Source organism: Panulirus ornatus, chromosome 16 (assembly GCF_036320965.1).
Source record: "Panulirus ornatus isolate Po-2019 chromosome 16, ASM3632096v1, whole genome shotgun sequence".
NCBI lineage: Eukaryota > Metazoa > Arthropoda > Malacostraca > Decapoda > Palinuridae > Panulirus > Panulirus ornatus.
Window position 1 is genome coordinate 8,549,431 of NC_092239.1, and position 25,578 is coordinate 8,575,008.

General features: G+C 44.5%; 1 protein-coding gene across 8 annotated transcripts in view; it reads right to left on the bottom strand.

Annotated features, from left to right (window-relative positions):
* Positions 1–25,578, bottom strand: part of wake (wide awake) — a 744,672-nt gene that overhangs the window by 49,540 nt on the left and 669,554 nt on the right. Inside the window, exon 1 of one of the 8 annotated variants that reach the window (XM_071671234.1) lies at positions 23,531–23,777. The exons of 4 other annotated variants lie outside the window; for them this stretch is intronic. In XM_071671234.1, coding sequence (XP_071527335.1) covers positions 23,531–23,660 — 130 coding nt within the window. In that variant the 5' untranslated portion in view covers positions 23,661–23,777. Of the gene's footprint in view, positions 1–23,530; positions 23,778–25,578 lie in introns of those variants that run through there. 3 more of the 8 variants (XM_071671235.1, XM_071671233.1, XM_071671232.1) reach the window with 3 other exon arrangements.

A 25,578-nucleotide genomic window follows, 5' to 3' on the forward strand; every position in this document is an offset into this window, starting at 1 on the left:
GAAGGTCCACAGGACGGCAGCAAAGAAGTCACCAAAATCAAGAAAACCAAGTTACAGTACGAGGTTTTAAACCATACATTTACCCAATCTGGAGGAGAGAAGAGTAAGGGTTGGGTTGATCACAGCCTTCGCGTTTCTCCATCTGTTCTTCAGAAGGTACAGAGATACAAGAACCAAAACAGGACACCAAGCCAGAAATTTGTTTTAAGAGATGATGAGAAGTACTCTCATAGTGTACGTATAATGGATGAAGGGAATATGTGTATGACGAAACTGTAAATGTCCACGGTTTAAAATGTTGTACAAGAGCAGAGAACGTTCAAGAGATGGGGCCCTACGAACGTAATACTCGCTCCCTGGATTGTATGACGTAATTACACACACACACACACACACACCAACTGTACCCAGGTTCTACCTAGCAAACGCTACCTCCTCAACTGTGAAAAATCTTCAAGGGTGGAAAAATTAAATAAAAGAAAGAGCCATAAGAGAATAATAACAGTCGAAGTGGAAAAAAAATGTCAGATATACATTCTTTAACAGTTAAAATTGTTTTAAACAGTGGAAACTGTCTCAATCAGTGAAAACTGTCTTAAACTGGGGAAACTGTCTCAATCAGTGAAAACTGTCTTAACCAGTGAAAAGTTTTAAACCGAAAACTCTAAATCAATGAAAACTGTCTTAAACAAGGGAAACTGTCTCAATCAGTGAAAACTGTCTTAACCAGTGAAAAGTTTTAAACTGAAAACTGTCTCAATCAATTAAAACTGTCTTAAACAGGGTAAACTGTCTCAATCAGTGAAAACTGTCTTAAACAGTGGAAACTGTCTCAGAGAAAGCTTTCTTAATCAGAAACAGCGATAATACTCTTAAACACCGGGAGTGATTCTGTGAATTCGTGTTACATATACCAACTGGGAACTCCACGAATATAATAACATCCTCTTGACCAACGTGATGTACTGTCCCGCCCTGGGAGACAGCACACTCCCTCAACAGTACAGCCAAGCCACACAACAGCAACAAGTTACACTGGCTGGGGGAGGAATTGACAAGTGACAGCACTATCCAATGTGGCATGCTGAACTACACTGTACGTCTTTCTGTGTGATATGCTTTGTTATTTACATTTCGCTAAGACGGCACGGGCAACTGAAACCCTAAATCGAAGCCATCTTATTAACGATATAGGTATATAACCTTGCCTAAGTCAGGTACCTATATTATCGACCAACCCCTTACGAGTGGAGGAACAGCTGGGTTGACAGTGGACCGACGATCGCAAACCATGATTCGAGACACTAGGCGTTCGACCCTGGGCGGCCCGTGATTGCGTCACGGTAAAGAACGCTAACCGTTAGCTACACCGCTGGCAGACGATACAGTCTACTACAAGGTCGCGTTTCAGAATACATTACGAAGCCGAAAAGCAATGCTAAATTACACTGTCACTTAATAAAATCAAGATCCGCATTACATGATACAGTACGTACTGTAATTGGAGGATTATTAGTAAAAAAAAATAAAATATCAATGCAGCTCCGTATTTCATGATGAAATAAAAAGAAAATTTTAATTAATTTTTCATATAAGAAAAGAAGGAAAAAGTACCGGAGCTACTGTGAAGCTTCGGGCAGGAAGTCACGCCTCACCGTCTACACAAAAGTAAGTCTTTGTATTCCCGAAGAGAAAATATATATACAAAAAAAAAAAAAAAAAATAGAAGGTCCTTTTTGTATCACAAAGGAAACACAGAAAACGAGAGTCATGGTCGGTGATCACAAACTCTTGCGCGTCCACTGTCTGCACCAGAGCGGACGACACCTTCGTGAATATGACACCCTTGAGCGAAGCCTATATGAGTATAACACCCTAGTATGAAGCCTCTATATGACAACCTGGTATGAAGCCTCTATATGACACTCTGGTATGAAGCCTCTATATGACAACCTGGTATGAAGCCTCTATATGACACCGTGGTGTGAAGCCTCTATATGATACCCTGGTATGAAGCCTCTATATGACACCCTGGTATGAAGCCTCTATATGACGCCCTGGTATGAAGCCTCTATATGAAACCCTCGCGTGAACCTGTAAGAATACGAAAACCCTGGGGTGAAGCCTCCGTGAATAACACACCCAGGGTGAAGCCTCTGTACACGACATCCAAGGTGAAGCCTCCGCGAGCACGAAAGACACCCATGGAGATAGATAGATAGATGGAGAGAGAGAGAGAGAGAGAGAGAGAGAGAGAGAGAGAGAGAGAGAGAGAGAGAGAGAGAGAGAGAGAGAGAGAGCTGGAGCTGCTCTACACAGCGTCAATGAGACGACAATCAGGACAGTTACTGGGTGGCTCCTGGCCACACACCACACCACCCAACACTGGAAACCTCCCCACCACACCATCACCAAACTACCACTGGAAACCTCCCTGCAACCCTACGAAAACCATCACTGGAATCCACCCCACCTAAGGAAACTTTCGCACAACATCAGCCAAATCACCAGTGGAAACCTGTCTACGACATTACCTCTATGTATATATCACCTACAATGAGCTGCTATGAATTCTAAACTCAGGATAATGTAAACACAAGACGAATTCGACCACAAAACACTGTCCAATCTACTTCCACCACAACAAACCCACCACAAAGAACCATCTAATCCACTTCCAGTACACCAGGCCAACCAGACAACACTGTCCGATCCACATCACATCACTAACCTCTACAATTCCCTCATACAAACATAAAAAGAAAAGAAAAATAGTCGCTAGTAAGAAATCTTTTTACTCTAACAAATCTACAACACCTAAAACAGTCTCAGCAGCAATCACTAGTGTGGTAAAGTGGTAAAAGCAGAGCTGTCTGAACAAGGAGAGCAACCCCCTGCATGAGTCACCTCCCTTGCTGAGGAAGGAAGCTGAACTTATGAACGATCACTTGGCCACCATCAAGCTATGAGGCTCTCCCTCCTCCACCGCCACCTCATGTGATGACGCCATCAGCCTTCCACCCTAACCAACAGCCCCATCACCCGCGGAGCCATATGTGAATTTCAACACACTAGACAGTTGTACGTCCTCAGGGTAAACCGTTCTACTACACACCCATCCGACGGACCTATGAAAGTGTACAAGTTCCACCCTGAGTTCGCCATATATCGGTCTGCTCCATCATTATAATTTCTCTTCGGCAGTCAGAGCGCCCACTCCCTGATGAGCAAACTTCATAATCTTTCCCCAGTACCGAAATCCAACAAACATACAATCCCTCGGTGAGATTTGACTCACAGCCATCATTCCTACTCTGAACTTACATAGTGAAAGTTTTGTGCATCATTTGGGGCATACACAGACACTGAAAGCTCTACTGATACACAATAGTTTGGTAATAACAAGATCACCTCAACCATCCACTGCCTCGTGTTGACTTTCTTAGTCGTAACTTCGGAAGGTGCAAGACCTCTGTGGTTCTCAATTACGATAACTTCACCGAAGCATTCGAATGGGTCCACCATTGACGTAACCATCAACAAAGCCTTCGGCTGTGGAGAGGTCTCACTCCACGGTTGGCAGACTCATCTGTGAGTGTCGTCAGGTCGTATTAAGCGCTTTCATTGGGGGCCATCTCCACCATCCACCAGCACGGTGGTGTTGCCCATATGTTTCCTCATCCTTATAAATGTTGTCCAGATGGATGCACCTGTTCTTGCCTGCTGGGATCAGCGATGACAATAGCTCTCCCGACGACTAAGCCCTCTAGAACACCTTTAAAAGTCTCCAGAGCCGGACCACTGCCAACCAAGTGACCATAAACCAAACTAGGACTGTAGTTACGCACACCACTCTCGTCCCCAATCATTCCATTTACATAGCACGTGACCTAAGATCCCGGATGTTATGCTTACGTGGCCATTCAGTCCCCATTCAGAAAGCCAGACCCTCCTTCCCCAAACCCATTAATCTGGCTGTGGCTACGTCACAGACAGGCTGGAGTACACGCCCCGAACGTGACACCGAGGCGGTACAGAGCATCACCAGCTGAACGGAGGAAACCTACAGCACTCACTACTGTAGACACGGGGCGTGAGGCAGAGTAGAGTATTTTTCGGGGAAGTGTAAATGAGAAAATATTGTAGATTTGGAACGATTTCGTGTATGCACCTAATCGGCCAGGTGTTTATAAGAAAGTGTATTTTTCGGCGAACTTTTGCCCACGTCATTTAATAATAAAAGTTATAAACATCAATTCTATTTTGCTGATAAAATTAATCTTAAGACGTTCCAGGATAAAATCTCAGATTGTACAAAGTTTATCAATTTTTTTCCCATCATTTCTAAGACAAAGACATTTTACCTTGATATTCTTTTGATATTAATAATGATGTTCTTATACATCAATCACATTTTCCAGTACCGTCGGCAATTTCCAGCTCTCTGGCCAGGGCGTCCGTCACCTGACACAGGTCAGCGTCCCTTGGCTGTCCTGCCTGGCCTTGAGGCCAAGCCTCCTGCACAACCTCTGACCAACCTGGACCCCACCCCAGCGAGAGCGTCCTCACCAGGGGCAGCACCAGACCTTCACGAAGGTCACAAGGTCTGGAAAGCCTGGTGCCGCAACATACTTCCTCGATCTTCCACACACACGGCATGGATCTGTTCATACCTTGCACCTACGTATGTCGTATTGCTCACTTTGGCCCTGTCTGTGTACCAGCCGGCCATGCTAAACACTGGCTAGGGTTAGGTTGAAGTTTTTTCAACGTGTCTGGGAAGGGAAGATACGTTTACGAGAATTACAGTAGATTTAACTGTGGAGCCAATCGTTGGTGTGTGAGGCCTCTCTCATATCATCTCTTGCTTCCACACACACCCCGACCATCTCTTGCTTGCACATACACCCAACAAAGAAAAAGGAAGCGTATGACGATTACTGAACGTAATACACTGGCTGTTCTTGGCAGTAATAAGTGACCGAATAAATCTCTCTCAGGGAATAAGACCCTACAGGATGGATGGAGGTAATCGAAGGCAATCAAAGCAAGCCATAACCTCCACACAAGTCTCGATTCCGTGCAATGGAATTGGCTACGTGTGTGTATATATATATATATAACCCAAGGTCGACCAGCGGAGAGGTGTCAATGCAGAAATCACACTCTATAAGGGATGGACAAAAGCAGTTACGTAAGTTCAAGGAAGATCACTTTACGCATCACATTTGGATACAACGCCAGATTTGGTCGAGGGTTCCCCTGGAAACTATCGTGGTGGAGCTCCTCCCTCCCTGGCTCCCAAGCGACGCGACCCGCCCACAAAATGGTTGTGGATCATGTTTATGTTGGCGTTTTTTTCATCGCTACGGTAGGAATGTCCACCTGCGGTTACCCATAAGAGGAAATATGGGTGTAGTTACATTTTTCTTTTATATAGTAAGGGTTAAGGAGCATGACCAGTGGCATTAGGATATTTTGAGATGGACAACAATTTCATATGAGCGCCCGTCCGTTTGATTTCCTTTTTTTTTCAAGGTGATAGAATCGTAACTCCTGTTGTGTTTTCAGACCATATACAGTACTGCCGAACTCTCAACAAATGAGCTTTGATATTTTTTTCCTCTAAACTACAAAGTACTATGAAATGTTCCTGGGAAGTACACACACACACACACACACACACACAGACACCGACACACACTCTCTTAATTTTTACCTTTTTTGGAATAGAATCGGTCTGTATTTCAGTCACCGTGTGAATCACATAAGGCAGAACTCTTAAGATAGATCCTCCTCCTCCTCACGGATTATCTGTGGTATTTAATGTTATACTCTGTGTGTGTAATCAAGAGTTCCACGGCCACAGTGAGAGACACGTAATAAACAGCACTACTACTCCTTTTTGCAAAGTCTAACCATATCAGGGTGTTGCTCGCTATCAGCGCTTGGCTCGTCAGAGTGCGGGAGGATCTGGCCACTCGTTAGATCCATCTCCTTAGAGGTGGCTCTTGTCTGTGAGAGACGTGGTGTACCGGAGTAAAGTCATCATGGCATTACTTGGTACTTGACAGATGAACTTATCCATTTACGTCACCCACTTGAGCTTCTGTGGAGAGGATTTGATACGGTATACAAGCCTCAAAAGAGCTGTTTGGGATATCGTATTTTCTCTCTCTCTTTTTTTTTTTTTTATACACGCCTTTCAATGGGATAGCATTCTCTTCAATGCAAAGCAGGCTACTGGGGAAAAACCTGTGGACTAGGCACCACAGAAGAGCATGATGTCTTACATCCCATGCTTGGGTCGAAATGTCAACATATTTCCCAACGCTGCAACCAGGAGACCACCACACAGTCGTGTGTTATTGTGACCCAGCAGACAGACATGCTGGACTGATTACATTCTGCAGGTTTCAGCCACGCGCTGACGTGCCAAGCTTAGGTCACAACACTTGAGCCTTCCATCACCTTCAGAACGTAACATTCCACTGTGAGATGCATAAACACCTGACGCTTCTTAATCAAAGATACGTCCCCATGTGTGTGTGTGTGTGTGTGTGTGTGTGTGTGTGTGTGTGTGTGTGTGTGTGTGTTCTCCCCGCTCACCAAGAGCTCTGGTATGGATACCATACGCTACTTCAAAACAAGCAGTGCTAAGCTAAGATCCTCAACGTCTCCCTGAAACGTGATGATGCTGGAGTCTGTTCATATGTTCCTCCTCCGGTGTCTCTGGTTAGTGATGGACTTTCTCTGTGTCGCGAGAACCACAGATTTAGGGGACCAAATTCTATAGAGGTTCCCTTAAGGATATCGAGTATGTTGTCAATGACCAAACTTATACTAAGATTAGCGAGACAGGAAGGTATCATTCTTTTGTTTTCATGCACAGTTTGCAACTTGACTTGAAACCTTTTTCCAATGACTATTTCCCGTTTAGTAGCTCAGCGGTGGCGGCAGCGACAGCACCAGATGCCCCAACACACACACACATACACACACGAGCTCTCGAGTCAGGTTAACAGGAGAATAGTCTCATAGGAAGATGTTGACGGGATGTGTAGGTTAGTCTCATCGTCTGAGTGGATCTTTCCTGGATGGCGACGTTTTCATAGGAGCAGCTGACCAGAAGGGACGAGTGGGAACAACCACGAGGACAGGTGACTGAATCTATACACCACGAAGAGTAAACAATTTAGATATGATATCATTCTTAAACACTTGAGTATGAGGGTACAATACTCTAAAAATCTTTGCCCTGATCCTTTAGTTCAGAGTAAAGACCAGGTGTGCTCAATTGGACCCCAGGTCTTTTTTAAGGGATCACAGGTCTTTTCTTTTTTTTTCTAAGAGGTCCCCAGTATCTCTTCGAACATACCAAACCTTATTACCACCTTACGAAAAAATGTCGAGAAAGGTATATCCAGACAGTGACCGTAGCACTAAAGTAGAGTGAGGTATGTGTGTGCGTGTGTGTGTGTCTGGCTCTATCCAGCTACGTCCAGTGCAGGGCTGGGGCAGCTGGGTGTACCCTAGTCATGTACCTCTGTGTGACTGGTGACAGCTGGTGTGGGCGGTGAGGCCACCAAGATCCGGTGCTCACAGAAGCAGCAGGGCATGTGTTTACATGAACAAGTTATCCATAAATGTATAGTACCCATGTATGTACGTTCTTCTGATATATATATATATATATATATATATATATATATATATATATATATATATATATATATATATGAATATGAAGAGTAACACCAGAGCGGTTTAAAACGTCATTTATTTGATTACATTTCGAGTATAATAGTAGTTACCATCAGACCTAAGACTGATTAACAATAGACTCATAAACACAATATAAGTACCATGAACACCTTACTTCATCGAATTTACTAAAAGAATGGCCAGGCACCTGCGTCCAACCTTTTCTATAATAAGCCCTTAATGTAAAGCGTTTGTGGTATTCATATTGTATTTCTGGTTTTAAAGCCTTTGCTCAAGACTGAGTTAGGAGGTCGGTTGTTTAGTGCTTGTCGAGTTATTTCAGTGTGTATGTGTTTTGTCATTCTTATATCTACTGAAGGTCGGGTGGGAGGTTCTTGAAATGTGAGGGGTCCAGTGCTGTTACAGAGAACTGAGTGCCCAGCATGTTGAGGTGGGACTGTACTGGGACGATCTTTGTTGCATTAAGTGTTTTTGAAAGTTCGTAGTTGCTAGGCAGCGAGAGACAACTGTCTTTTGAGTTTGGGGAGACATGAACATGACACAGCTGCCTCTGGGTTGGGGAGACATGAACGTGACACAGCTGCCTCTGGGTTGGGGAGACATGAATGTGACACAGCTGTCTCTGCCAAGGTTGGGGATACATGAACGTGACACAGCTGCCTCTGGGCTGGGGAGACATGAATGTGACACAGCTGTCTCTGCCAGGGTTGGGGAGACATGAATGTGACACAGCTGTCTCTGCCAGGGTTGGGGAGACATGAACGTGACACAGCTGTCTCTGCAAGGGTTGGGGAGACATGGACGTGACACAGCTGCCTCTGGGTTGGGGAGACATGGACGTGACACAGCTGCCTCTGGGTTGGGGAGACATGGACGTGACACAGCTGCCTCTGGGTTGGGGAGACATGAACGTGACACAGCTGTCTCAGGGATACTCTGGGAGTTCTCAGAGACAGGAACCTACAGTATCATTCCGTAATGTAATGAAATAAACGCCTGAAGTTGTACCGAGTGTGCAAAGAGTATGACGCCCACAAAGCTGCGACACCTCTCCTTGTGTGTTTAGGGTGTGACACACAGAGCTGCGTCACCTTCCCCTAGTGTACACAGAGTGCAGTGCCCCCTCAGAGCTGCGGCACCTCCCTCACTGGTAACTGGCACACCGACGCTGGTGGCAGCCGGCGGTGGAGAGGGCAAGAAAGTTTGGGAGTGAAGAGGGTCCTTGTGGTCCCCAGAGAGAGCCACGCCTCACCAAGCTTCTCCTCACCCTGGAGAAGCGCCGAGTTGCGACACCAGTGCGTCAGGTGGTGTCAGCGTACCAGTGATGGGCGTCAGGTGTCAGCAGTGGTCGGGTGACCGCTACAACCCTCACAGATAATGAAGTTGGGCAATAAGAACGAACGTCATAACTCAACAGTGGCGCCCCTCCGCTGGGGAGGGTCGAGGCGCCTACCCTCACCACAATGTACACAAAGTGTATCCTGTGACAGACAAAACATCGGCTCGAGAGATGTTATCTTACTTGCGTCATACACGTATCTGAAATAAAATCTTGTTGGTCTTTATGTACCATACGAATCCTAACACGTAAAAAAAATATGTTATCTACTATGAAAAAGGAGACAAAACATCATGTACGATTAAAACGCAGTTGATAAGGTCACTTGGTCCATTCTTTTTTTTATATTATCAGTTTCGGTACAGGGCACAGTGCGGCTACCCTTGGCTCTAGACGATTGTTACACGCATTTATCACAGCGCTGGCTGGTGCGTTCCCTAACATTTCATCATCTAAAGGGAGTGAGGAACGCTGTCTGGGTCTACGGGTGTCGCACACCACGTCCTGAGAAGCTCCTGACTCCACCACATACGAGCGCTGGCACCGCCGTCAGGATCATTATCTCTCGAGGTGACCTCCAGCCCTATGGAACATAACCTGCCTCAGTCACCACCAGGTGTGGCGTCCACAGCACCTGCTCCAGACACTCCATATCCCAGGTACTGACGTGTGTACTGTCTAGGGGCCCACTTTCAGTGAGAGTTGTGTTTACGGTGTGAGAGCTGTGTGTGACGGTGTTACGCTGGTGTTACGACACGGCTGGCCAGTGTTACAACCTTCAGTTACACGTCCCAAGAGTTCTGGTACATATATGACTTAATGGCTCAGGGGAAATCCTTTTTTAAACGTATATACATATATATGTGTGTGTGTGTGTGTGTGTGTGTGTGTGTGTGTGTGTTTTACTGGGCTCCGCCTGCTCCCGTTTGGCAAGGCTGCGACTGCAGTCTCGTCAAAGAACTTCACAACTCTAGTCTTCTTTTGCCTACTACCAAAGTCGCGCAACCTTGGGCTGCATAAGCCTTTAGAAAGGGGTCCTGGGTAATACCCACAAAGACTAATAGAAAATGGTCCGGACTTAATTATAAAGGAATTAATAAAAAAAATATATATATCAGTGTATAACACTTGAGTGATTGTGAATAAGAACAGGGTTATCAGGTTTAGCAGGATTGAGAGACAGGTTAGTTGGGGTGTGAGTTTGAAGGGAGAAAAATTTGGAGGAAATGAAGTGTTTTGGGCATGGCAGCGAATGGAACCTGGGAGCCCAAGTGAGTCATAGGGTGGGGAAGGGGGCAAAGGTTCTGGGAGCGATGAAGAATGTGTGGAAAGTTATGTGGAAGGGCAAAAATGGATATGTCTGAAAGAACAGTAGTGCCAACAGTATTATATGGATACGAGGCATAGGCTACAGATAAGGCTAAGCGGAGGAGGGACGAGGTGTTGAAAATTAGATGTATGAGGACAATATGTGGTATGTGGTGGTTTCATTCAGTAAAAAATGTAAGAGTAAGAAAGGGGTGTGGTAATAAAAAGCGTGCGGCTGAGAGAGTGGAAGAGTGTGTGCTGAAATGGTTTGAAGATATGGAAAGATTGAGAGAGGAAAGTTTGACAAATAGGATATATGTGGCAGAAGTGGAGGGATCGAGAAGAACAGGTAGATCAAATTGGGAATGAAAGTATGAAGTGGAAAAGATTTTGAGCGATCAGGACCTGAACATGCAAGAGGGTAAAAGGCGTGCACGGGATAGATTGAATCAAAATGATGTGGTACACTGGGATCGACAAGCTTTCAATGGATTGAACCAAGGCATGTAAAGCGTCCGGGGTAAACCATGGAATGGCCTGTGGGGCCTGGTTGTGGATAGGGAGCTGTGGTGTCAGTGCATTACACATGATAGCTAGAGAAGGGATGTAAGCAGATGTGGCCTTCCTTCGTCTGCTCCCGGCGCTCCGTCGCTAACAGAGGACACGGCGAACAAGTATTGGATAATGTGTGTGTGGGTACATCCCTAGAACCACTGATCTTGATCTATGTTCATTACTTGCCACAAGAATTAGACTGAAATCTGAGTATGTTCGCGGATGGTGCCAAGGTGATAAGAGAAGTAAAGGAAAGAAAAAAAAAATGGAGGAGGATTGCATCATCTTACAAGGGAACCTAAACAAACTCCAAAGTTGGTTGATAAAATTCCGTCTACGCAAATGGTACACAGTGAAATGTCTCGATACAAATATCATATTGCAGAAAACGAGCTGCAGGTCTCTACATATGTCCATGACGAGACTTAGGAGTCGAACTGTAAAGTAGACGAACTGTTAGCTGGAAATATCAGAATTACAGTGAAACGCAAATATAAAGAAACAATCAGGGCACTTCGACTCCTATAGCAAAGCCATGACTAGAGCACGCTTCCCAAGTTTGGTGCCCACATTCAAAGCCTCAGGAACTAATAGAGGATGTTCAGAGGAAGACAACAAAGATGATACCAGAATTAAGAAAGCCGAGCTACAATGAGGGGTTAGAGACCATAAATTTCTCCATCACGCAACACACAAGAGTCAAACTTGGCTTGATTACAACCTCTGAAGTTTTTAAAACCGGTTTGATAAAGTCAACAGTGAACAGTTCTTCGAAAGATGCTGAGACAGAGCAACCAAAGGTTATAACATGATATTAAGCACGAGACTTGTTAGAAAAAATGTAAAAGAAGTTCTTCTGTAGTATAAAAGCAACAAAGTATAAATGGAATAAACTGGGTTAACAGAGTGTGGATGTGGAGCGTATACACAAGTTTAAAAAAACTGTACAACAGTAGGTTTCAAAGTTCAAGAGACGGGGACCCTATAAGTGCACAACTCCTTCCTTGTACTGTATAAGTAAAGTAATTTCACGTTTTTAAGTTCAAGAGACGGGGACCCTATAAGTGCACAACTCCTTCCTTGTACTGTATAAGTAAAGTAATTTCACGTTTTTAAGTTCAAGAGACGGGGACCCTATAAGTGCAGAACTCCTTCCTTGTACTGTAGAAGTAATCACACACATATACACAAACAGCAAACACATATACACGGATACAGGTTAACATATACATACACACTCTTACACAAACATGCACACATCAAAAAAAAAAATCATAAATACGCAAAAACAGCCAAGCCATGAAACCTCCATGAGTGTAAACCCCCCCCCCCCTCGCCGTACTGTATAAATAACTACAAATATCCAATTACCCTACATGCTATACACCTGTATACTCTAGCTAGGGATGTTACACATATTTCTGAAACAAAAACTTTCTCTTATATTTTTCCCCTCAAGAGTACGAGAAAAAGGAAAATAAGCCTCGGTAACATTTTGGTAAACAAATCACATGAAGACAGGCTAAGCCTGGCTGATTTCCGTATTTCTCATGCACACACAGATCCCCTGAACACTGGTTATAGTTAAGGTGAACAACACCTGAAGATTGGCTAATCTACGTGTCGTAGTCAAGTTACTATAATAGGATCACCCACAGATTGGCTAATAATTCTAAAAATCTAAGACTGGCTTAACTTTGTGTCAAGGCGGGATTACCTAATCCTCGTGAGGTGTATTCCACCGAGAGATTGGCAAAATCTTAGCGTAAATCATATGGCACAACGAAATCTGCCGCAAACGTTGTCAAATGTAATCCACCACTTCGAACGAATCGGTTTTTCACCCCCTTGGAAAATACCTTGATTCATCTTCACCCTTTGCGAATGACGGTCCGATCCTTGAACACGACGGTCCGACGCTTGAACACGACGGTCCGACGCTTGAAACACGACGGTCCGACGCTTGATACACGACGGTACGACGCTTGAAACACGACGGTCCGACGCTTGAAACACGACGGTCCGACGCTTGAAACACGACGGTCCGACACTTGAAGCACGACGGTCCGACGCTTGAACACGACGGTCCGACGCTTGAAACACGACGGTACAACGCTTGAAACACGACGGTACGACTTTCCGAGCACAACAGTTCGACCGGGCCATCGTTAGGAACCCAAGGGTCGTTCGGTCGTGTTCAAGAGTCGTAAGTCGTGCTCAAAGGTCGTCCCGCCAAGCTCTCGGAGTTAAAGGCGACCATCCCATGAAGTATACACCAAGTCAGTCTGGCCATTAAATGTCACAGCTGACACAATTATCAGATAAGGTCTTTCCTGTTTCTGGTCTTCGTCTGTTACTATCAGTGTTATCGATGGATTCCTCCTCCTGTGACTGTATTTTATGATGTCTGTGTTATTGTATTCCTAGGTACAAAGAATCGATAAGTCTTCTAAGTACTAAGTGGCGTGGAGACTCCTAGGTACAAGGGGACTTGGGAACTGCTAGGCAGGGTGTGAGGGGACTGCTAGGCAGGGTGTGAGGGGATTGCTAGGCAGGGTGTGAGGGGACTGCTAGGCACAAGGAGGTGTGAGAAGTGCTAGATACAAGAGGGAACTGCTTGGCACAAGGAGGCGTGGGCACTGCTAAGTACAAGGAGGTCAAGGGACTGCTAGGGACAAAGAGGCACGGGGACTGCTAGGTACAAGGAGGGCAGGGGACTGCTAGGGACAAAGAGGCATGGGGACTGCTAAGTACAAAGAGGTCATGGAACTGCTAGGGACAAAGAGGCATGGGGACTGCTAAGTACAAGGAAGTCAGGGGACTGCTAGGGACAAAGAGGCATGGGGACTGCTAAGCACAAGGAAGCGTGGGGACTGGAATACCACTGTCTTGACACGACTCCTGCTCTGAGAGGCAATATTCCAAAGAAGGATTCCATCATGTATCAAAAGCGCCGGCATTCGCCCTACCCAACGTCGACTGCCTTACGACAGGAGCGTAAAGGGACCACCACTTCCTTACGATGACAGTGCACAGGGGCGCTACTGCCATACAACAGCCGTGCGCAGGGGACTACTGCCTTAGACTGAAGCCACCTTTACGACAGCGGCACACAAAGACTTCTGCCGTACTATAGCAATATATAGACTACAACCGTATGACAGCAGTCCAACAAGGACTACTACCGTACAACAGCGATGTGTATGAACCAGGAACGCCATTTGGGATGAACACGACACCAAAGTGTCGCGTTCTGGTCATCAGAACTCCGCATAAAGATGACGATGACCCTGCCGACCACAGAGGATGAGTAAATAAACATTTGAATAAATCATATAAAAAAGTAGTGGCGTCTATGTACAGATATGTCTGTCTATATTATTCTTACTTCAATCTTATTTCTAATTTCTTTTTATGAGCGTTTACTCAAAATCGACATCAGTGGGACAAACTGTACACCACCACATATTTTTTTTTCTATTCGACGTGAGCACACTGGATGACGTCCACAGCCTTACTACCCTCACAGGTGCTAGCTAGGAGGGTGCGCGACACGGGCGGAGGGACTGCCCGCCTCAACACCACACACACACACACCGCCCGCTTTCGGCAGGTAGCGGTAAAAACTACTGCAACCTTCGCCCCTCAGGCAGGGAGGGTATCGGAATGTTTCTCCCTCTAACTGTCAGGGAGTCTAAAGGGTCACCACGTGCTCTGCCAACTATATCACGCTTGTGCCCATAAAGGGGTTGCCACGTACTTCAAATTCTCACGTCAGCGTCCAAGCGAAGGGTCGCCACGTACTTCACCAATCCTCACGTCATTCTCCGTAAAGGGTAACCACGTACTTCACCGACCTTCGTTTGTGTCAGTGAATCGCACACACGTCTCCCCACCGATGCACACTTCCGCTACACCAACGCGTGGAATATCTGTCATCAAGTCCCTCCGAATATTCCATAGTCTTCGGATATGCTCGTCTGGGTGCATCCAGATGGGTGTGTGGGTGGGTGGTTGGGAAAGAGAGAGAGAGAGAGGGAGAGAGAGAGAGAGAGAGAGAGAGAGAGAGAGAGAGAGAGAGAGAGAGAGAGAGAGAGAGAGAGAGAGAGCGTATACACCAACTGCTTCCGATCGAACTATGAGGTCCGACCAGTCTCTCTGTACAGGACTTCTTAGCCCAGCTCTTTATCATCATCAAGATCCAGCTTCAACCCTTCCGACAAGGCGTCACACTAAAGCCCAAGTATCTTTGACACATTCACACAGACTTGTTATAGAATTCTATAAAACTTACTTTCACATTAATGAGTAAATCACCTCATGAATATATTCATGATAACTACGGCTGTTTTTGCTCAAACCTTCTGCTCTTCCCGTAGAGCTCTTGCCACAGCCCTATACAAACTTTCCACCGTATTCTCTATAAAATGTCGCGAGAACAAACGAGTAAGACCATTTAATAGGGGTCCTTTCGGTGGCTGTCTGTGATAGCGAGAGACCACAGACTTAAAGGTCAGTGTGGTATAAGTAGAAAGTATAAAGACGATCCATATATATATATATATATATATATATATATATATATATATATATATATATATATATATATATATATATACGTATATATATATATATATATATATATATATATATATATATATATATATATATATATATATACATATATTAACCTTTCGTATGACTAAGGAGACGTAAATATAGTCAACAGTAGAACTGAAGCGGAGCATTTATCAATCAAGTTCTTACATTCATCGATCGACACTATTTACCAAATGCAAGGAAAAAAAATCATGAAAGAATGAACGTATGATTTTTTTTTTTTCCCAAGGACGATCCTCACCAGGGAGTGCGTGACGGCAACACCTGTGCTGACGAGATACATTAATAGCCTGGTAAGGTCAGAACACGATGCGCCAGCACGATACATCCCCTCCTGGATTATGTCGCCAGTTTGTGGCCGGGAAATGTTCCCATTTCATGCAAAACGTCACGGGCCACGGTGGTTGACCAACGTACATGGCCAAGATGAGGGTCCATGTTTGTATGCATGGCTGGGATCAGGGTCCATGTTTATGGTGGAATCAAAGTCCATGTTTATATGCCTGGCTGAGATCAGGGTCCATATCTATATCGCTTATACTTATGGCTAAGATCAGAGTCCATGTTTATATGCTTGGTTGGGATCAGGGTCTATGTTTACAAACATGGCTGGGATCGGGGTTCATATTTACCTGTACGGCTGAGTATGCTCTGCTCTTAGTTGGGATCAACCTCTGTGTCCATGTGCATGATTACGGTCAAACTCCATGTCCATGAGGTTGACTGGGACTATGCTCCATGGCCTGAGCATAGTTAGGACCATGCCCCGTGCCCATGTTGATGATTTTGGGGCTTATGCTACGTGTCCACGGTGATGACTGGGGTCATGCTCTGTGGCCATCGACATGGATGAAACCCAAAAATAGTCAGTGTCCAAATACTGTACATGAGGCTGGGTCCTTGTTCCGAGTACGAGCGCATGGCAGTAACGGCCATGACATTTTGAGCCGAATACTTAAAAAGGTTGCAAGTCGACGGTGGGCGAGCCATGGAATAGCCTTCCGCCCGGCTGAAGCCATGTCCGGAAACTTCCTTCCGCCTAGCTCCAACCACGGCCTGGAATACTCTCCTATACAGGTCCAGGTAAGGTCTGGAATAGCCTCTTGCCTGGCTCCAGCCAAGGCCCTAGAGTAGCCTTTTTACGAGATTCCAGCCATGGCTTAGAACTTTCTTCCGCCAGGCTCCGGTCTTGAATAATCTGCAAAGCTCCAGCCAAGGCCTAGAATAACCATCGGCTAAGCTCCAGTCAATACTTGGAGTGACCTTCCACCTGGCTCCGGCCAAGGCCTGTAATAATGCTCTGGCTAGCCAAGGCTTGGAATAGCTTCTCTCTGTCTCAAGCCAGTGTTAACGTCCTAAAATCAAACTGGAACTCTATGTGGATCATCTGGAACACGTGAGAAACGCCCGGATCTTTTTTTTTTTTGTACTCACACTGGACGTAAAAATAATTCTACTATCATTACCATTTACTGGATTAGCATTATGAAACACCGGAGCGATCCACAACTACACAAAGCACATCAGACCCTTCGATAATACCGTATTTTCTGTCTTCATCAACGAACGTAAAGATACAGTTGATAGATAGGATTATGGTCGAAAAGACAAAGGAAAGAAACCCTTACATAGGTCTTGTGTGTGTGTGTGTGTGTGTGTGTGTGTGTGTGTGTGTGTGTATGATCCATTTATGGTGACGGGGTGATGTAGTGTGTTCTATCTATGGTGACAATACGGTGTAATCTGGTATATTTATGGTGTTAGTTCGGTGACAGTGTGGTGTATCTATGGTGACAATACGGTGTAATCTAGTATATTGATGGTGTTAGTTCGGTGACAGTGTGGTGTATCTATGGTGACAATATGGTGTAATCTAGGATAACTATGGTGCCTGTTTGGTGTCATGTTTTTACGTATGGTGTATGCGTCATGCAGTCTGGCGTATATATGTCGGTAGGGAGTACTGTAGTGTAGTGTATCTATGGTAAATGTGCAGGCTAGCGTATTACTGGTGTCAGCAGTGTGTCGTCGTGTATCTATGGTGAAGGTGTAGGCTGGTGTATTCATGGTGATAGTATGTGGTGTAGGAATGATGTGCTTACGTTACGTGTTTGGCTCAGCCTCTCCTGCCGCCTATCAAGGTTGATAAGTGTCAATATAACCTTTACTTGGTTTGTTTACCTGTCAATCATACACACACACACACACACACACACACACACACACACACACACAAGGTTAAGAGACGGGGTAATACGAGCGTAAAACTCTCATCCCCGTAAACACAATGGGGAGTTAACAATGTACCTAACCCGTCGCTAAATCTCCACTTCGGGATAACTGTAAAAGAAACATATATCTACCCATAGTGGGAAAGCTCTCCAGCACCTCGTCAACGTATGCGAAACTTTTTGAACAAAATGGACTCGTATAACATAATTCAGGTGAACTCAAATCGAGAGATAAGAAAAAAATAAATCATAACATTCCCAGTTTTATTTGTCTAATAACATTGATAAAACTTCTTTACTCAAATAGTTTTCAAGGCCACTAGTGCGTGTGCTGAATGGCAAAAGAAAAAAAAATTAATATATTTACGAGACGACGGAAAAAGCTGAAATCTAAACGCAGTGCGCAGTTCGACATCCTTTGTTGGAGGGACGCAGCGCATTCTGAAAGTCCAAGACCCACAGGGAAGTAAACATTACTGTGTTTGTACATAGAAAGTCTCTCTCTCTCTCTCTCTCTCTCTCTCTCTCTCTCTCTCCTATCATCCCTCACTCTGGATGTCTCATATAAGAAAACCAAATCTAGTCAGAAGGAACCTCATTACGCTGTCGACTGAGTCGCAACTCTTCCTAACCTCATGAGGTCGTACGATGGTACGACCCTTGAGCACGACAGAAACGACCCTTGGGTATGATGGCGTGATCTTTCATCAAAGGTCAAAAAGTGGGTCGTCATAGCTAAAGGTCATATCGTCGTACGCATGGGCTGTACCGTTCTGCTCTGGCAAACAGTAACCACACCATCTCTCCCAAACATGTCGCGTATTGTGTCCGTCCACTCCGGTGTCACCTGAGTGCATCCTGTGTCAATTTTCCCCTCTCGTGTCACCTGAGTGTGTCCTGTGTCACTTTCCTCCTCCCGTGTCACCTGAGTGCGTCCTGTGTCACTTTCCTCTTCCCGTGTCATTTGAGTGTGTCCTGTGTCACTCCTCCCGTGTCACCTGAGTGTGTCCTGTGTCACTCTCCTCCTCCCGTGTCACTTGAGTGTGTCCTGTGTCACTTTCCTCCTCCCGTGTCACCTGAGTGCGTTGCAGAAACAGGAGAGGTTCCGGCTGGTCCGGCAGGAAACCACAAGCGCGGGATGCTAGGGATGATATCACACTGCGAGTGTTTACCGTTGACAAGTCTGAAGCGTCGGTCGCTGAAAAGGGCAAAAAGATACCCAGAAATTTTTTCAACTGCGTTTGAAGAAAGTTATCAACCAGTCAACCGGTCCATCATTGACGGATCAAAGTGATTTGGTTCAAGACAAATGAAGCAATGACAAAGATTTCTTTTCTTAATCTTTATTCGTATCTACCATGGAAGATACAGCTCATGTTCCAGATCCACCCCCACCGCTGGGAGAACATTTTGCAGCATAATGACATACACGTTCAAGTTACACGATACACATCTAAATGGAGTGAAAGTAAATAAAAACAACAGGATCTAATCAATTATATCCAGGAACAATAAAAAAAAAATGAAATATACGATAGTTAAGTCCTAAACTGCTCTTTTCAAGAAGTCACTTGCTACAGGAAAAATTCTAAGGGACTGGAAGTTTGCCAATGTAACACGGCTAAAAAAAAAGAGAAAAAAAAGTACAGTATTTAGTCCCTGCTTGGACATCATCGCTCAGTCAGCCTAACATCCGTAGTTGGCAAACTTATGTAAACCGTCGTTCGTGGCGAGATGCTAGGCACTTCGAGGATCAACACTTTAAGAAGAGTCGTATCATGACTTTCCAGAAAATCGTTCACGGCTGACAAATCTGCTCGATTTCTCTTATGATATCATCAACATATACGATAACAAAAAAGCAGATGATGTCATCTATTTGGATTTTAGAAAGGACTCGACAATCTCAAAAAAAAAAAAGAAAAAAAAAGTGTAGTCTCAAGGTATAAATAGTTACATCTTAGGTGGTTAGAAAATCGGGTAACTGACCATAAACAATGAGCCTTGATTGACGGTCAAGCCTTCGAAAGGTTAAGACGTAATAAGTGGTGTACCGCTGGGATCAAACATAAGACCACTTCTCTTTCTGATGTGTACCAGCGACAGTGATAATGGGCTGTGTTGTGAGATATCAAAATTTGTAACCACAACACGTAGAAAAATAAACCTGCAACTGAAACCCCATGTCCGCCCAGGGTCGGTCGGCCTTGCAAGGGTTCGAATCATGTGCCCACATCTAATCCAAGGTGTTCATCCTCACCTCGGAGATGGTCGATAAATGGGGACCTGACACAGGCTTTGCGTGTGCGTGTATATGTGTGGGCATACAAAGGAGTAAAGACATGATAGATATAATAAAGGATACAAGACGGGGGCAACGTGAGTGTAAGAACTCTTTCCCCAAAACATAAATATATGAAAAAAAAAAAAAGACACACAAACACTGGTGCATTCAATACATATATTGGCCGTAACATCAACAAAACTCTACCCCTATAAAGTGTAATACGCTACTACAACATTCAAAGTACACACAACTACCTCTACAGTTACTACCACTACAGCTACAACTACACACCATCACCACCAGAGCCTACCCGGGGTTAGTACAGCCAACCGTGATGTCATAGTGCGCCAGAGTATCGAGGTCGCGTGACTTGTTTCCCATTCTACCCCTCATCCCTTAAGCTAAGATTCCGCCATAAACAAATAAACAATAAGTAATTATCTTTCCGTATCTTGAATGGTGTCTTCTGCATGGCTTCCAGGTCAACTAATATTGTCTTCTCTAAAGCGAACAGGTCAACTAATGGTCTTACAGCGAACAGGTCAACTAATGGTCTTACAGCGAACAGGTCAACTAATGGCGTCATATGTATAGCTAAACAGATCAACTAATGGTGTCTACTACACAGCTAACTGGTCATTTAAAGGTGTCTTCTGTATAACCAACAGGTCAACTAAAGCACCAGTCAAAGGCGATGACATCATCTTCGATCTGATCCAAAAGTGTCAAAAGTAAGGTCATCACACCCAAAGGTCGTGTTCAAGAATCGCCTCGTTCTGCCAAACATGTCTAGGATCTATAAATAATCAAACTGTAAGTCCGTAATCCCCAGCCTTATCTTAACGGATGGAGAGTCGCATCTGTATATCTCTTTTAACAGATTGCCAATACTATCTAACTGGAGATTCGCACCTGAGCCTTTCTTTGTTAGGCTTCTAACGCTTCCAGACTGGAGTGAAGAATCATTGCATGTCTTTATTAGTTTTCCAATACTATCACGCCGAGAGGAGGATTTGTGCCTCTATTTTTTTAGTTTTCTAAAACTACCAGACTGAAGAGGAGTATCTGTCCATACTTTCATCATGCCTCTAAATCTACTAAACTGGAGATTACCCATGCTTCTCTTTATTAGGCTGCTAACACAAAGAGTTATCTGTGCCTCTCTTTATCAAGCTTTTAACTCTACTAGATTGGAGAGGACTATGTATACATCTCTTTATTACACTTCTAACTCTAACAGTACAACCTCTTTCTGTGTCCCTCATTATTAGTCTTTCAACTCAATAAGATCTGAGAGGAGTATCTGTACCTCGCTTTTTTAATCTTGTAAGTGGAGTATTTAAGCCTTTATCACACTCAAACCATACGCCTTTATCACACTCAAACCAAAGGCAATTATTTCTGCCTCTCATTATTAATATTCGAACACCTCCAGACTGAAGAAGAGTATCTGTGTAACCGGAGAGTATGGACAGGTTTATGAATCACGTAGTGTACTTTCTATTAAGTATCACATCAACACCCGGGACGTCCCAGAAGTACCCAACTCGAAGCATAAACAAGGGAGCCACAGATGGCGGGGTCCGAGCGTCAATGACAAGCCACGGGGATAACGACCTCACGCACGACAGTACGTCCTCCTGAGTACGACGGGACGACCCTGGGGTATGATGGCCTGGTTACTACCCTGAACCTTTAAGGTCAAATTTGTAGGTAGGCCATCACACCCGAGAATTGTACCGTCGTGCATCAGGGACCGTGCAGTCGTGCTAAAGGCCCTACCGTCGTGCTCAAGCTGGTTATCGTCGTGGTCTAGGACCCTACAGTCGTGCTCAAGGGTTGTATCGTTGTATTCGAGTGGTTACTAACAACCTTTATGTCAAAACCAAGGCTGGAGTTTTCAAAAACATCAAACTACTATCCGTAACAAATCTTACAGATGAGGTACAAAAATCTCCCTTTCCACCCTCTCTCTCTCGTAATGACAGGAGCCCTTTACGTGTATTACACCCGGACTCGTTTCCAGTGAGTTAAGATGTAGTCATCAAGGAGTGTGTGATTTGGTCGCTGCCTTTCCAAGAAGCTGGGAGGGAGTCGTGATGACCCTTCGCTGGAAACCTCGATGGCCGCATCACGACAGGGGCTAGGCTACTCTCTGCACCCACAAAAATATTGACAGTCGTATTCTAAAACTTTAAACTATTACTAAGACTACCACTATCAATCGTACCTCATAATCTAGTACGACAAATGGCCGTAATACGTCACCTAATACCAACTACCAGGGTCTTACTCCGCCACCCAGCATGTCTAACAAGGTTGTATATTTCACCATCCCATCCCATCCACCGAGGTCGTGCTCCACGACCCAGTATCATTATTAGAATCGTCTTCAACCACCCATATCATTAAGGTCGTACTCAACCACCTAACACTTCTATCAATCAATCTCTGCACTATCCACACCACTACTAGTCGTACTGCACTAACTAGCACTACTACCAGTCGTGCTGCAACTACCAACGCCACTATCAAATGTCGTACTACACTACCCAGTGCTGCTACCAGTCTTAATATATCATCCAGCACCGCTACCATAATCGTACTACACAACCCAGTACTGCTACCAGAGTTGTATTACATCACCCAGTAACGCGGTTACAGTCGCACTACACTACCTAGTAACTGCTACGAGAATCGTACTCCAACACCCAGTACCGCTAACACAGTCGTACTACAGGACCCAGCAACACTACCGGGAGTTGAAATCCGTCACAAGCACCTCTACTTGGGTTGTTTTCTTTTAAGAAATCCAACAGTTGCCTCTAACTACAACTCTTCCCAAATTATGCCAAACTAACATCAAGAGGTCAAAAAAGCAACAACGATCTTAGCAACTACGATATGTTTTCCAAGCAACCTTGTTTACTGTAACGATTCAGCAATTAACAGCAAGCTTTTGATAGTTTAGAATAATAACAGACAGACGTATCCACGGTATGATCATGATATGAACAATTTAGGTAGAATCTTTAAATGATGAATAAAAAGAACGAGTCATGTTACCTGCTTAGGGTAATGTGGATACTTGGCATTTAAATTTTCTCTAACTTTAATAATGACACAAACGACTCTGCAATTTTTACGTGTTACGGTTAAACACATCATCAACGGCTTTACTTTCGTCCAAATCAGTGATCTCTCCCCAGTGACATTTATGCCTTAGACGACCACGAAACCGAGTCTGATCCAACAAACTACCCGGTGTCCCAGGTTGTTGAACGGCGGCGTGAACAAGTGTTCGGTGTAGCTAGGTCCTTGACCACGCTGCTGCCTGACGCACTACTCAACACATCATCACCATCACAAGTGTTAGTCTACACACAGGTTGCCTGGCACCGCCCCTACCGACGTCTAGTGTCGGGGGTGCGTGTGGCGGGCTACACACGGGAGTAATGTACACACCTTTCTTGACCAGGTCTCGCAACTTACACTGCAGTCTGCTCGCCAGGCTGGTGGCGGCGGACACACGGGCCCATGGTAACTGCGGTGCCCAATAGTGTTCCGTCCACGACTGGATTATGATCTGTACCATCGTTCACTACACTGTCAGAAGTTTACAACGGAGTCTCTCTAAACACCTCAACTTCACTATCATTAGGAAGGTATTCCAGCACATCCGGTTCTGTTGTCTACCTCTTCTCTTACCAGCGCGCGCGCACTGACTAGACTCTTCCCAGAACACCTCCCAATGACCGCCTCCCACCCTCAGCTGCCAGGGGTCGCCACCCGCATCATCTCACCATATTGTCGCCTGGAACTTCACAGTATCTGTACAGGTCTAGACTGGCTCATTGGAGTCTGATATCTTTCTTGAAAATCATACTAACAGTAATGTGTGTTTATTACACACACTTTAACATCATATACTTGGGAAGCACAGGGCCTCCTGTATGTAAGTACATCTATCTAAGTCTACCTATCTATTTATCTATCTATATATATCTATATCTATCTATCCATCTATCTTTATATATATATATATATATATATATATATATATATATATATATATATATATATATATAAAAGTGTGTGTGTGTGTGTATGTGTGTGTTACCAGAATCCGCCTGCAAGTGGTTACACCGCGAGCGAGAAGTCACCTTCGGTGAGGCTGTATCATCGTCAAAGAACGGATAGGAGTAGTCTCAAGGACCTTCTCTCTCTCTCTCTCTCTCTCTCTCTCTCTCTCTCTCTCTCTCTCTCTCTCTCTCTCTCTCTCTCTCCAAAGGACCCGATCTTTTCTCTTCTCTTGCGTAGCTGCAGAAGACCCATAATACTGGTCCTGAGGTTGTATAATATATATATATATATATATATATATATATATATATATATATATATATATATATATATATATATATATTGTTATCTCTAGGGATAGGGGAAAAAATACCTCCCAAATATCTCCTACATGCAGATGAAGGCACTCGATTGCGGTCATCTGTTCTAGACGCCACCTCGCTCACACAGGAAATGGCGAATATATATTTAAAAAAGCAGAATATATATATATATATATATATATATATATATATATATATATATATATATATATATATATATATATATATATATGCGAGTATGCGGCCGAGTTACATATATGTATAAAACAGTTATCCATCTGTATTGTGTATGCAGTAAGCGGAAGGATCATAACAATTGTAGAAGCCCCAGTCTCCTTTGCAGACTCTTTAATATCAATATCTAAATAAAGCTTTCCTACGCTGCCCGCATTCACAATCTGGTCACCTAGCTTATTTCATTCACCCAGAACTCTAATACAAGTAGAAGTCCTACTTCACATCTTTGGTGATTTGTTTCCTAGTTCCTTGCCATCTGCTGTCATTGATCTCTGCCAGTTTACAAGAGGTGATCAATAACAACAATGTTACCACCACCGAAAGACAAGGATGCTTCAACCGTTTCTCTTCCAGATGCCATCTTTGCTGCCCTTCGGATGAACTTACATGGGGAAGAAGGGTCTCGGGTGACCAAAGGTGGTAGCGGTGAGGAAGGTGCAGGAGCCGCTTCCCGTAGTCAGATGTGGACCAAGTGATGGATCAGTGTAATGCGATTACTTTTGGAACAAAAGAGACAGAGAGAAGGGTGAGACCAAACTGGAGATGTAAGGATGTAGTAAAAAAAAATTTTGAGTGATCGGGGACTGGACAAGCAAGAGGGTGAAAGGCATGCACAGGATAGAATCAACTAGAGCGAAGTGCTGTCAGTGGAGTGAACCAGGGCATATGAAGCAGCCAAGGGAAACTGGGCTGTAGATAAGGGCCTGTGGTTTCGGTGCATTACACATGACAGCTAGAGAATGGATGTTAGCGAATGAGGCCTGCTTTGTTCCTAGCGCTACCTCGTTAACGCGGAAAAAAACGGCAAATAATTAAGAAATGAGGATTTTGCCTCTTAGACTCAGTCATCTGTTCTTAACGCTACCTCGC